Here is a 14178-nt window from a genome sequence, read left to right on the forward strand (position 1 = left end):
AAATCCCATTGCACTACAATTCTATAAATCTCATTGCTTACCAGATGCATCTGGCTGCACCGGCAGAGCATAGAGCCCTGATCTCCTTCCCAGGCCACGCCCCTCTGCATCCTGTCACGTGGAGAACTGTGGCCACACCCCTCCTGCTCGTCTCTGAATTCTACCAACCGGGAGCGACACGTCACTGCTCGCGCGCTCAACCAAACTTCCCTGGTCCCTCAAAAGACAGCCTTCCCCGCCGTCTCTCTCGCCTCCGCCAATCAGCGACGGAGGCGGCGGAGCGTGCCTCTGAAACCTCCCCTTTGGCGAAAGACGCTAGTCTTGTCCTAACGGCGCTCTTCGGAGAGGCCGCCCCCCTTCGGCGTGATCGGCAGCCGTCTCCGCCAACCGCTGACCGGCAGTTGGGCTGGCGGGAGGCGGGCCGTCTCTGCCGCAGGGAGTGGATGCGCGTGGAGCGGATGGCTGAGGGAGCGGGCTGAGGAGAGGCGCCCGAGTCACACAGGTGAGGGGAAGCGAGCGGGCGCCGCTGCAGGGCTGGGGCTTCCTGAGGGGGGCGGGAAGGGATCTGGCCGGGGCCTGAGGGAGAGCAGGGGAGGCTGAGGGCTTCTGCGCGAAGCTGGCCTGGCGGGGCCGGCGGGAGCCGCGACCTCGGAGCGAGCTGGCCGCCGGCTGAGGCGGTTCCGCTTTCTTCTGCCTGCCAGGAGCGGCGACGCCTTCTTTGAAAAGTGCCTCACCTTCAGCCCTGAAATACGGTGCCTATTTCTCCTACGCCGCCCACAAAGGCCCATGTTGCCTCTCTTTAGCACCCCTGCCGTGCCCCGGCTATTACGCGGAGGGCAGGGCCACAGGCCCCTTCCCTCGAGGGGCTTGCGGTCTGCAGAAGATGAACTCTGAGGGAAGCGGTTTTCCTTTTTTAAAAGCAGCAGCAGCAGCAATACAGCCGGACAGCGTCTGTGTTGCAAGAAGCAAAACTGCATACGGAGAGAACAGTGACACGTCCCCTTTGTCATGCTGGTTTCCCCCCTCACAGAATCGTAGAGACTTCTTTGAAATGCTTGGGGAGCTTTGAAAGTGGTAAAACGGTTTTCCCGCTTCTCCAGCGGCCCATCTTGAAATCTAGAGTGGCACACGCCCGTCACCACCTTTAGCTTTGCCTAGATCTAGGCCCAAACTTGGGTCTCCATCTGTTTTTGGACTGCAGTTCCCACCATCCCTGACACGGGTCCTGTTTAGCTAGGGGTGATGGGAGTTGTAGTCCCCAAACAGATGGAGACCCAAGTTTGGGAAACCCTGATCTAGGCAATGCATGCTTAACTTTATTAAGGAAGGGTTCCTCCTCCCCGCAAATCTTAAAAGCCATAGCAAAGCTGTGAAGCAAGATATGCCTTCCCTGCCTAGTTGGCAACCTCCTTCCCCACCAGGGGCTATAGAGGCAGGACACATGCTTCATGTGCAGAAGAGCTCAGGGTGTCTCCAGTTAAAAGGCCTTGAAGAGCTAATGGTCCTTAATGCAGACAACTGTGGACTAGATGGACTGATGGTGTTATTCATTGTAAATTAGCTTTATTTAAACAAGCAGACAAATGTTTGCAAAGCAGACCTCCCCTATTCTGTTTCTATAAGGATATGCTCCCCACCCCATTTCATAGTATTGTGGCAAGTTTCTCATGAACCATAGAATTCCTTCCTTTCATTAAGAAATGTACTGGTGGCACATGCGTATGTGTAGATCAGCAGTATGGCTAATCAAACTCTGGTTAATCCCTGCACATGCAAACACCCATAGAACATGCAAACAAGCCCTTGTACTCGCACAGCAAGACAGGGTTCCCTGTACAAGGTCATCTTAACAAAAAATAATAATAATTAGTTCTATAAAATTTATTAGACCACCAGGGAATCAGAGAGATACTGAAAACATTTCTTCTTCCTATCTCTTTTTTAGTCTTATTTGGACCCTTGGCAGATATAAAATAGTGTGTCATAATTACTCATTTTTGCACTCTTTGGGACAGGGCATTAATTGAGGTAGTAACTGTGTGCCTTGTGTTCCTAGAGGTTGGAACCTTTAGTCGTGTAATAAATATCCCCAGAAATATATAACATTTCATCTTCAGCTCTCTAGAATCTGCTGGGAAGAATTCTCTCATCAGAGTATAAGGCATATTGCTTTTTTTTTTTTTAATGTCCTCGTGGCACAAAAGATTTGTTTCTTAAAGATTCTGCTTGTGATGAGGATGGTCATACTGGTGAGTAAGCTGTAGTCTTGCAAGTTGAGAACATCCAGTGTAATGCAGCTAGCTATATTAGTTGTAGGTATACAGTCAAACCTTGGCTCCCAAACGCCTCCGTTTTAGAACGTTTCGGCTCTCAAACGCCGAAAACCCGGAAGTGTTTCAAACGTTTTTCGGAAGCCAGATGTCCAACGCGGCTTCTGCTTGAGTGCAGGAAACTCCTGCAGCCAATCAGAAGCTGCGCCTTGGTTCTCGAATATTTCAGAAGCTGAATGGACTTCCGGAGCAGATTACGTTCAACAGCCAATGTTTGACTGTACTAATTGGTGTAACATGTCTCTCTGTGTGTTATGCCTGACATTGCTATTAAAATACTAAAGGAGTCTTGGCTTGACAGATGTGGGATTTCAGATGGCAAATACTGTACAGACACATCTGTTAGACTATCCCTGCACCCCACCCCTAGCACAGCCTTGGGTCCCCAGTTCTTAAACTACAGCTCCCATCATCCTTAACCACTGGTCATGCTGGCAAGGAATGATAGGAGTTGTAGTCCAACAACATATACGGGCTCAAGGTTGAGAGGCTGCCTTAGCATCTCTTAGCAAAAATGAACTATGGTTTTTTGGGACAGTTCATTTCTCTCAATTTCATATCCATATGTGTCTTGCTGGTAGATTTACCCATTTGTCTACCGATCACTATTGCTCAATATTTACCTAGTGCTATCAGTGTTGTAGACAGTGACAAGCCAATCAGAGTCTGATGTGCTTACACAGTTGCATCAAGTTACTTAAAATGGCTTCTATTTGTTTTGTCTTTATTACCCTTCCAAAATTTTATACTACTGAATTTCTGATAGAAAATGCACACTCAGTATTTGTGCGTGTGTTTTAATATGATGTTTGCGGTTTGTGAGATACTGGGTGGGAAAATAAAAGTAACGTTGAAATGTATAAGCGAATATATTTTATATACTGTGCTTTATTTTCTTTTAAAAATCATTGGCCTCACAAATGCATAGATAGGACCCAATTTTGGTACAATAATGAATGCATTTTCTTTTAATATATTTGAAAAGTTGTGACTATATAAGAGAAAATTCCCATTCAGGCTGTCATTACACATTTTATTTATTTATTAAAAGTTTATACCGCCCTATACCCATAGGTCTCAGAGCGGTTCACAACATAAAGTTACAATATAACAAGCACAAAATACATAATAAAAATGATTAAAACAGTTAAAAATACTAATGTATACAAACTAATAAAAATACATTCCCCAACAAAAGCCTCTAAACAATACCCAGCCCACAAATATAAATACAAAATCCAAATTAACATGTAACATTTAAAAACAAGTTATAAACAATTAGCTGGCATAGGCTTATTTTATACCTGAAATCTGCTATGTTAATGTGTCGGAACAATTGATGTTGGCTAACACAGCTCTATGAGTATATACTCGGAAGCAAATCCTTTTGAGTCCAGTGGAACTTACTCTCAGATAAGTGTGTATGGGATGCAACCTTAGAGACTTTATATGGGCAGAAGATGGTATTGGATCAGTTCCTCTGATAAAAGGAATGCTTTTGTGTGGAATTGTGTCACTGAGATTTTAGATTGGTTCTCATAGGAGGGATACCTTGTAAATGACCCAGGAGATTTACCTGTCCTAGGAAATATGTTTGCTTGTAATGTTATAATTTAGAAAGCCTGAAGACTTGGTTGCACTAGTTCAGTTTAAGAAACCCCAACAACCTTGGTGATCTCTACTTTCTGTTTTCCTTCCAGGTATTTAAGGATTGCTTGCTGTTGCCTTTGCCAAAATGACCAAGTTAGGCTTCCTCCGCCTCTCTTATGAGAAACAGGACACTCTCCTCAAGCTCTTGATTCTGTCAATGGCAGCTGTGTTATGTAAGTTTGAGTTTAAAAAAATTAGTCAGGGATAACTATATGACTATAAGCATCATCTGCATCTGCTGGTTCATTTTGTATCTTATGCCTTGATGCTTATACCTAACACAATGCTAGATGCTTCTTTGATGGCTATAACAGTTTCAAACTAATAAGCTTCCACATAACAAAGGACCAGCATTAAAACATTTTACCTGTACAACTGCATTAATATTCCTTCCTTTTGTGTTGCAGCTTTCTCTACTAGACTCTTCTCTGTATTAAGATTTGAGAGTGTCATTCATGAATTTGATCCGTAAGTATTCCTGTTGCCTCTTAGTAGTCTACTTTGCTTTGAGAGAGCAATTGTTCTGCTATGCATAGGTGTTGATTGTGGTGTTACCCAGAAGGATATTGATAGATTGTCCTTCTCTAATGACAGGGCTTCAAAAATATCTGAACGATAAGAGTTTTTCTGCAGAAAATTTTAATAGAGTTAGCCTTGGTGAATTCAACAGTAGAAGTATCAATTTTAGTTAGACCCATCTGGATTGAATAGGGAATTGATTTAAAAATGTAAAGATGAAAGTATAGTAGAATGAATGTTTTCTAAAGTAACTTCTGAAGCTGTGAGACCAATGACAATTCTGTTTTTCAATGAAACACTTAAATCAGTGGTTGCATGAACATGTTTATGGGAGACGGAGCTTCTTTGCTTCAGATTTCCAGTATGATTTAGAGAAGGTTGTATAAAGCAATGCACTTTGTGTTGCAGTATGCCAAATGATATATAAAAGTAATTTGGATGCTTTTAGTTGCTTGTGGTGAAAACTGTTTGGAGTGTTTGTGTTTGGAAATCAGATCCCTACCCGACAGAAACTGGAAACATTTCTCATCAATCAGGCTGACACTGATTTATGTATTAGATGTGGCAGTGCTTTTCCATAAGAACCTTAGATCAAGGCTCAGACTGTAATATGAGGAGCAGCAAATAGTGTGTTGTATATGCAGCTGAAGAGGCACTCAGATTTCTGTTGTTATCACAGGTATTTTAACTACCGCACAACTCGCTTCCTGGCAGAAGAGGGTTTCTATAAATTCCACAACTGGTTTGACGACAGAGCATGGTATCCGCTGGGTCGAATCATTGGTGGGACTATCTATCCAGGTAAAATGATGTTCGGAACTTTGTCCTTTTTTTAAACTGTGGATGAAAAGTGCTAGAGAGAATGGGAAACACTTGCCATGCATCTTCCAGAAGGGTTGTAGCGTTTTGTCAAACTTAGAGCAAATAAATACCCTGCTAGTATTGAAGAGGCTTTACTTGGCTGTTTGGAGGTCAGACATCACCCCTTGCTGGATGAGATTTGGCTCATATTTCCAAGTCCTGCACCTGCTCATTCTGTTCTTTTGCATTTGGAAAATCTGTGATTTCTTGCCAATAGAACGTCTTTCCTTCCCTCTGTCTCAGGTTTAATGATCACATCAGCAGCGATTTACCATGTTCTGCACTTCTTCCACATTACAATTGACATACGAAATGTGTGTGTTTTCCTGGCCCCCCTTTTCTCCTCCTTCACCACCATAGTAACGTATCACCTCACCAAAGAACTCAAGGTAAAAACAAGGATGGGTCATGGTTGCAATGCTTCCTAGTGCTAATTTCATTCATCACTGTAAAAGATCTGAGGCTGGTATTATTAGTTTCTAATCGTTGCTTACACACAATTTATGAGGCAGTTAACATTGTGCATGTTCCCTTTAATTCATATAGATGATGCAATTGTATGTTTGCATATGAAAATCTTCATTTTTTAAACAAGAAAATCCACATTCTACAAGTAGACCTCATTTGCAAACCTGAATTGTAATGTATACTTGCTAACTTGAAGCCTGTACAGATCTTAAAGTCACTATTGGGATTGATGAGTAAGAAGGAACCGGGAAGTCTTTTGTTACATATCGTGAAAGACAGTCTAGGCAATCAAAGTTCAATTTTTTTTTTTATTCTGTCTAGGATGCAGGGGCAGGTCTCTTGGCTGCAGCAATGATAGCTGTGGTACCTGGTTACATATCTCGTTCTGTCGCTGGATCCTATGACAATGAAGGTAAGATCAGTGTTTAAAGCACACTCCTTACTGGCATGTGGAGATTGCATGATGGGGGGTTTCTTCATGCGGTTGACTCCTATGTCTTGTTTATTTCCAGGTATTGCTATATTCTGTATGCTTCTGACTTACTACATGTGGATCAAAGCAGTGAAAACAGGCTCCATTTATTGGGCAGCCATGTGTGCACTTGCCTATTTCTACATGGTAAGTGATTTTTCAATAATGCTTTGCATTTCTTGAGCAGCAGTTGTTTCACCCATCAGATTAATCTTTCATCATCAGAGCTGGCTAGAGTGAGTGGAATTCAGCCTACCAAGCTGAATATGTTTTGCAATCCTGGACCCGGCATCACTGCAAGTTTGTGAAGGGACTAGGTATTGGTAATAAGGAGTGCTCAGCACCGCTACAGAAATATTGTTATTGCTGTATTTGTGGGAGGGGTGGTGGTGGTTGAATTGGTGATTGGTGCCATAACAGTCAAGTTGTCTGTGAGCCTTCAGATTCTCTTGTGTAAATTTTACTTCAGTCATGAATACACAAGAAAACCTTAAGCAATCATCTTCACCACATCCCTCCATCTGTGAGATCAGGCCCAGGCCCAGCTGTTTCTCACACTAGCTCAACAGGGGTATTGAGTGGCCTTTTCATTTAGCAATTGAACAAGGCTCTTTTTTAAGAGTATGCCTCTGTAGTATTGACTTCTACTTAGAAGTTAAAAATATTTTGCTTTGTGGAGTAAACAAACAATAGCATTTATAGATGTAAAATGCTGTGCCCCCTTTAATCTTTTTTCAGGTTTCTTCATGGGGTGGTTATGTGTTTTTGATTAACCTCATTCCCCTTCATGTGCTGGTGCTGATGCTAACTGGACGATTCTCCCATCGGATATATGTGGCTTACTGCACAGTATATTGCCTAGGAACCATCCTATCAATGCAGATATCTTTCGTTGGTTTCCAGGTGAGAAATCTGGCATACTGAAGAAAGTTGGTTGTGATTTTGTGCAAATCCATGTCTAGCAGAACCTTCCTTTCTGTATGATAGGGAAAAGATAAGATCATCCACCAGGATCAGCCCTCAAATAGCATTTCTCATTTAATAAGAGGAGTATTGTTGCATTGTTGCCTCTTGATAAAATGCCACTCTTGCCATAAAACAACCATATTCTCTCTTTATTATATTCACCACAGAAAAGCATGGTCTTTCTGGGCTTTACCCAGATCGTTTAGCTCTGCCTCAGCTACATTAAGATAAATGTTATTGAACTGAAATAGAAAATTGGAGGGGGAGACACTCATCAGACCCATATAAAGTAGCAATAATAGAAACAGGGTTAGTAGGTAAATGTATTATATGTTGGACTAATTGTCCACGTGTACAGCGATAATTCTTTGTGGCAAAGGAGTGGCTTACGTATGTGAGACTGTTGGCCAGAGACAAATTATTAAGTTGTCACATAATGCAGCTTAACGGTGCCTGTTTGTTCTTTCCTGCAGCCTGTCCTGTCTTCTGAACATATGGCTGCCTTGGGTGTATTTGGCCTGTGCCAGATTCATGCCTTTGTAGATTATTTGCGCAGCAAACTGAACCCTCAGCAGTTCGAGATTCTCTTCAGGAGTGTAATCTCCCTGGTTGGGTTTGTCCTTCTGTCAATAGGAGCTGTTCTGATGCTTACAGGTGCAGTCATGTTGATGCTACTAAAATGCATGCTATTCCTATACTCTTACAGTAGGAACAATATTTTTCCTAATCAGTAGAGAATTTCCATGTTTTTGTCTGGAACCATTTTTTCCATTAAATATTTTAATACTTGTTTTTCTCAGCTGTGTGCATACACACAGTTGCTGAACTGTGTAAGCATTTGGTTTTGCCATGCTGGGAATAACAGTTTTTATTTAGATACATTCTGAGTAGCAATAACTGAATTATTAATATCCTTATTATATGTTGAATTTGCTTAAGGAAAGGGGAAGAAACCTGTTTTGATATTTACCTGAAAACAATGAAAAACAAATATCACTAGGGGTCCATCAGGTTTTGTTTTACCTTTTAGGAAACTGAACTTTTAAATTTGAGCTTTGGGGAAATTTTGGTATAGAATATGCATATTGGAAATGAGATATTGTGTAAACTTGTTGAGAGATATTAATTACTCTGTAAACTTGAACATGTACATTTGGATCTCTTAATCTCACACAGGAAAGATCTCCCCATGGACTGGTCGCTTCTATTCACTGCTGGATCCTTCCTATGCGAAGAACAATATTCCCATCATTGCTTCAGTCTCTGAGCATCAGCCTACCACATGGTCATCCTACTATTTTGATCTGCAACTCCTTGTTTTCATGTTCCCAGGTGAGTTTAGCATAGCTTTTTACTATGCTTTCATACCAACCACCTTTTGCAGATATCTGACTCTTGAGTGGGGAACTGCTAGTCTCTATGACACCCTTCCACCATCTGGTGCCCTCCAGATATTTTAGGCAACCTCCATTATTCTTGACCATTAGCCACACTGGCTGGAACTGCTAGGAGTTGTAGCCCCAAACAGTTTGAGGGCTTCAGGCTGGGAAAACCTGCCCTAATGCGAGTGTTAAACACTGTTTTTATAAGAATGCTCTATTTTGTATTCTCTGCATGCATAGATGTAACTCTTCTGGCAGCTGACTCATTTATCTTTCTGTTACAGTTGGCCTGTATTATTGCTTCAGTAATCTGTCTGATGCCCGCATTTTTATCATCATGTATGGTGTGACCAGCATGTACTTCTCGGCTGTGATGGTGAGTACTGAGAGTTGACTTATGGGACTGGCATTTTTTTCATGGAATCTCTTTGTTTCTGCTGTCCCTATGCTTCCACAGTTTTTATTTCATTTGTATGGTAGCCAAGCACTCAGTATGCTGCTGTCTTAACAGGTTCGTCTCATGCTGGTATTGGCCCCAGTTATGTGTATTCTGTCTGGCATTGGAGTCTCCCAAGTGTTGTCAACTTACATGAAAAATTTAGATATCAGCCGACCTGACAAGAAGACAAAAAAGCAACAGGATGCTACTTACCCCATCAAAAACGAAGTAAGTGGCTATGTGAGGTTCCTTGCTTGTTAGATTTTTATCATACTTTTTTGGAAGATACTAATATAACTCAAAAGGAGAAGGCCGGGTACTCCACTAAGATGTGCATAGGAAAGAAATATTGTGGGAATTGCACTTGAATAGTCTACAGATCACCTGCTGTATACGGATAACAGTTTTTGTGTTGTAAGTAAGGTAGTTTCTGTATAACTACTGAGTGGCTGTTTTACATTTTGATGGCTACTCTTGCTTTCCTAGGTTGCCAGTGGCATGATCCTGGTCATGGCTTTCTTCTTGATCACCTACACTTTCCATTCAACTTGGGTAACCAGTGAAGCCTACTCTTCTCCCTCCATAGTGCTGTCGGCACGTGGTGGTGATGGCAGCAGAATAATCTTTGATGACTTCAGGGAAGCTTATTACTGGCTTCGTCACAATACACCAGAGGTATAAATCTCTACAGGGCTGGTCTCTGCACACACATTGAGTTTGTTTTAGGTGCCGTGGAGAGGTTGGAGGGCCTGCCCGAAAGGAGCAGCCATGCTTCCTAATCTTTATGTTGGCTGAAGTTTAGTCTAAAGCACATGTATCAGCTATTATACATACTTTAAATATTTCATTCACAAAGATTCCTAAGGCAGCTAACAATACACAAAAAGAAAATCATTAGACAGCAGTATTTGAACTGATAAAATAATCTACAGATTCAGTAGGAGCATCATGGATCAGGTCCTACTGGGGAATAAAGCATTGCTTTCCCTAAAAATCATCAAGGAGGTACCCTGGGAAGTGAATGGGAGTTGAGGACAAGGGTAGGGATTCTGAGTAGGGCCTTTGAAGATGATTTTGATGATCCATCAAGTTTATTTGGAAGCAGGTGGTTGGTTTACATTTTAGGGAATCTGCATATATTTTCTCTTTCAAACTGAAATATTTGTGGTGGCATGAATGTTCAATTACTGCCTGATTATGTATTTGTAATGTCATTATATGAAAGGACTGTTGCCCAGTCTGTCTTGTTGGCTTACATTCTTGGCACTGGTACCTGTCTGTGTGCTGTCTCTAATTGTCTTGAATGAGCTTCAAGGTGGGGAGGGAAAATGCTGTTGGCTACTGAATCTGTTGAATGTTGAACCTTCATAATCTGTTGAAACTCCATAATGTTTTATAACTAATTGGGGGGGACATTCAGATACTTAGTATTAAACTAAATTCTTCCTCATCTCCCAATAATTTAAAATACATATAATGAATTGGCACTGTACAATTCTTGTAAATACTTTTTTAAAAGCTTTTTTGAAAATTACTAATGTAAAATGGCATGTGAAGAGTCTCCAAGTCCAAGCAGAATGGTTTCTAATTAAAACACTTCTATTATTAAAAATACTTTGTCAGCATACGTATTAAATCTGTTCACAGTGGCAAATTCATCATTCTTCTGTTTTGCAAAAACCTGCTTCATATGGTCACATATGAATTTTTGAGAATACTGTCATTTCCATTCAACTGATAATCCTAGGATACTGACCCACAAAGATAATTTTTTGTAGTCATTTTGTCCTTTCACTGCATCACAAATCAGCTCAAACTCATTTACTGCCTTTTAATTCACTACATTGATTGCTCTTTTCTGTTTCGAGCTCAGGATGCGAAAGTAATGTCCTGGTGGGATTACGGATATCAGATAACAGCCATGGCAAACCGAACAATTCTTGTGGATAACAACACTTGGAATAACACCCACATTTCTCGAGTTGGTCAGGTAGGTGCAGTAGCTCTGTGAATACCAGGGGGATTTTTTCCATTGCATTCCAGAGAAACTATGAAGGCATTTTGCAGTTTTCTTGCCCCTGCTATTTATTATGAACTACAAAATTGAATGAAGGAGTTTAGACTCTTTATTTATACATAGACAATAGAAGGCATGGTAACTGAGATACGTGAATTTATAAGCTGCTGTTTGTTTAATTTTAAGGCTATGGCATCCACCGAAGAGCGAGCTTACGAGATTATGAGGGAGCTGGATGTCAGTTATGTGCTGGTAATATTTGGAGGCCTCACTGGATATTCCTCGGATGGTAATCTCATACCTGTATTGTGTAAATTTCCCATGAATGGACCTTTAATTGTTCTTTATTAATGGGTTTTCTGCTCTGTTACATTGACAAAGTTGCCGCTTCTTCCTTAGATATCAATAAATTTCTGTGGATGGTGCGAATAGGAGGCAGCACAGACACTGGAAAGCATATAAAGGAGCATGATTACTACACACCAACAGGAGAGTTCCGAGTGGACAGGGAGGGCTCTCCTGTGCTGCTTAACTGCCTCATGTACAAGATGTGCTACTATCGCTTTGGCCAAGTCTATACAGAAGCCAGTAAGTCACTTTTATCTGAGCACTGCAAATGAGAACCAGAAATTTTGCCTAGGAGTTGCGTTTTTGGATGATCCCTGGTCTTCTCTCTGACACGTAATTAGTGTTTATAGCATAATAGATTGTGGCAGGGGGCGTTTTTTCTTTCAGTCACACATTACATCCTGTTTAATTGGCTTCCTCTCACTCCACTTTTATTTAACCAGTCATGGGCTGTGAATTGATAGAAAGCTAGCCGGGGGCGGGAGGAGTTGATGTTGAAGCGTCTACATTTTTGCTAACACGAACAGTGGTAAAACTAGACTTAATAGGGAGAAGGGCACCAGGGAACTGACTGAAGCTACTTTTGTTAATTCTCTCTCCCACCTCTTTTCCAGAGCGTCCTCCAGGTTATGACAGAGTGAGAAATGCTGAGATTGGCAACAAGGACTTTGAGCTTGATGTATTGGAAGAGGCATATACCACAGAACACTGGCTAGTCCGAATATACAAAGTAAGTAGTTGTGCTGCGTGTGGTGTCTGTCTGCTTCCAGACACTGAGTTTTCTTTCCTGTATTTGAAAGTCATGGGAGAAATGTCGCATGGGCCCCCTTTGCTTCTGGAATGGTATGTGTCTTGGCTGTTCAAGGTCCTAAACCCTATAAGTAATTAACACTGTCTTGCTACAACATATAGATCTATCATGAGCCATTACATCACAATACAAGTGAAGTGGAATAGTTGCTCTGCTTTTTACCCAGACAGGATGGTGTTGGGGAACGATTGGAGCACATTAAATTACTAGATTTCTCAGCAGCACTGAATAGCAAAAGCATAAAGAGCCATTTCTTTCTCTATTGAAGATATAAAATCCTTTGTTAATTGCTAGGTTAATTATCAGAGATTTCATTGAAGAGTCCTCGGTTTTTACTGCTTAGAGACCTTTTCCCTAATAAAGCTAAACTGCAAAAAACATTTTTTTTAATATTAATTTTGCCTTAACAGGTAAAGGACTTGGATAATCGTGGATTGTCGAGAACGTAATTTGCCTTCAGATACACCATAATGAGCACTGACCGAGCCATTGCCTGTGAAGCAGTTGGATTTTTTTTATACTGTTTGTCAGTAAGGAATTGGGATTTAATTGCCCAAGAAATCCCGTCCTCATGTAATGAGTCTGTATTAGATGGAATGATTTTTATAAATATGAACCGGCTACCAAATCAGAAACAGTAGCTTTATGATGGGATCATTAAAAGGGGTATGGAAAAAGTGTGCATTTGTATTCATTTATCTCTGTCCCTTCACTTGATGGTTTTCAACTGTATTCCAGATGATCAGACATAAGTAACTCAGAGAAAGAGGATCTGTCAGCACTTGAATTACTTTTCCTCGTTCCCTCTCGTAAGAGAATGAAGCAGCTGAAATAGGCCTTCCACCTATGCAAATAAGGCTAGCTTCTTAATTTTCACACACACTTGCCATACAAAAAGCATGCCTCCCTCCAGCTGTCGCCATTGAAGGAATCCAAGTAATTTGTGTGTAAATGAAGTATATTTTCATATGCAGTAGGCATCTTAAAAACTAGGCACTTAACATTTGCATTAACACCAAAGTGAGTCTCCAGACATATCACGTGTATTCTAAAGGTCAGGGGTGAGCAAAACCAAAAAGTGGCAACCATATTGGATAAATGAACAAGCCTGACTGAGAATTGTCTCCTTGTTCTCATGGCCTTTACTTTAAACGCCTGGATTTTGAGCCAGATTCCCAGTGTTTTAAAGCTTCTCAAGTACAAGTTATGCTTAAGTAACTAGCACTTTGGCAGTCATAATTTACCTTTATTTACTGAGCTCACTGTTCAGTGAGGTTTGCTTTCAACTAAGTATAATAGGATCCTAAATTTGCAATGCTCTTCAGTGAAACTTAGACCTAGGATTTCTGCTAGAGTGGTCTGTCCTATTTTCCAGGGGACAGTCCTCTGTTTGAAGTTCTTTTTGGTCTAAGTCCAGTTTAAAGAGAACCTTAAGAGAAACCAGGGCTCTCAAAATTGCCCATTAACTGCTACATCTGGACAGTAGTACAGTGGGGACATAGATCACCTAGTCAGTCTTCCCCATACACTAGAGTGGGAACCTGAGTCCTAGGGGTCCTGAGGAAGGGCAGTAGGTCTGTGGTAGAGAATTTGCTTTGCATGCAGAAGGACCCAGGTTCAAATCCCAGCATCTCCAAAAGTGGTTGGGAAAGATCTCTGCCTAAAACCTGGGAGAGACTTGCAGACAGTACTGAGCTAGATGGGCCAATTGTCTAATTTGGTATAAGATAGTTTCCTTCATTATTGGATTCAGCTGAGGCTGAACTTTGAAAAATGACGGTGCTACTAATTTACCCAAAGTTTAGCCAGGCATCTCCCAGAAGATATAAAAAGGGGCAGCACTGTTCACAGAAACCCAAAGAAACAAGCCTTGCAGCACTTTAAAGCAGGCATGGGAAACGTGGCTGTGCAGATG

General features: G+C 41.3%; 1 protein-coding gene across 1 annotated transcript; it reads left to right on the plus strand.

Moving 5' to 3' along the window:
• Positions 1-377: 377 nt before the first annotated feature.
• Positions 378-12941, plus strand: STT3A (STT3 oligosaccharyltransferase complex catalytic subunit A). The gene is made up of 18 exons (XM_053366833.1): positions 378-502; positions 4031-4153; positions 4388-4448; positions 5179-5300; positions 5604-5749; positions 6150-6240; positions 6341-6447; positions 7039-7203; positions 7740-7920; positions 8443-8598; positions 8933-9024; positions 9160-9315; positions 9574-9762; positions 10961-11077; positions 11291-11393; positions 11504-11692; positions 12067-12182; positions 12674-12941. Exons 2-18 carry the CDS (start codon positions 4066-4068, stop codon positions 12710-12712), a joined length of 2118 nt encoding a protein of 705 aa, XP_053222808.1. The 5' UTR covers positions 378-502; positions 4031-4065; the 3' UTR covers positions 12713-12941.
• Positions 12942-14178: the final 1237 nt, after the last annotated feature.

This window comes from Podarcis raffonei, chromosome 15 (assembly GCF_027172205.1).
Source record: "Podarcis raffonei isolate rPodRaf1 chromosome 15, rPodRaf1.pri, whole genome shotgun sequence".
NCBI classification, from domain to species: Eukaryota; Metazoa; Chordata; class Lepidosauria; order Squamata; family Lacertidae; genus Podarcis; species Podarcis raffonei.

Bases quoted from the DNA above. Each gene is read 5' to 3' on its own strand.
- STT3A (XM_053366833.1), top strand. From the start codon at position 4,066: ATGACCAAGTTAGGCTTCCTCCGCCTCTCTTATGAGAAACAGGACACT. The intron at 6,241-6,340 runs GTAAGATCAGTG...GTTTATTTCCAG, and splicing joins TGGATCCTATGACAATGAAG to GTATTGCTATATTCTGTATG. The intron at 9,316-9,573 runs GTAAGTGGCTAT...TTGCTTTCCTAG, and splicing joins CTTACCCCATCAAAAACGAA to GTTGCCAGTGGCATGATCCT.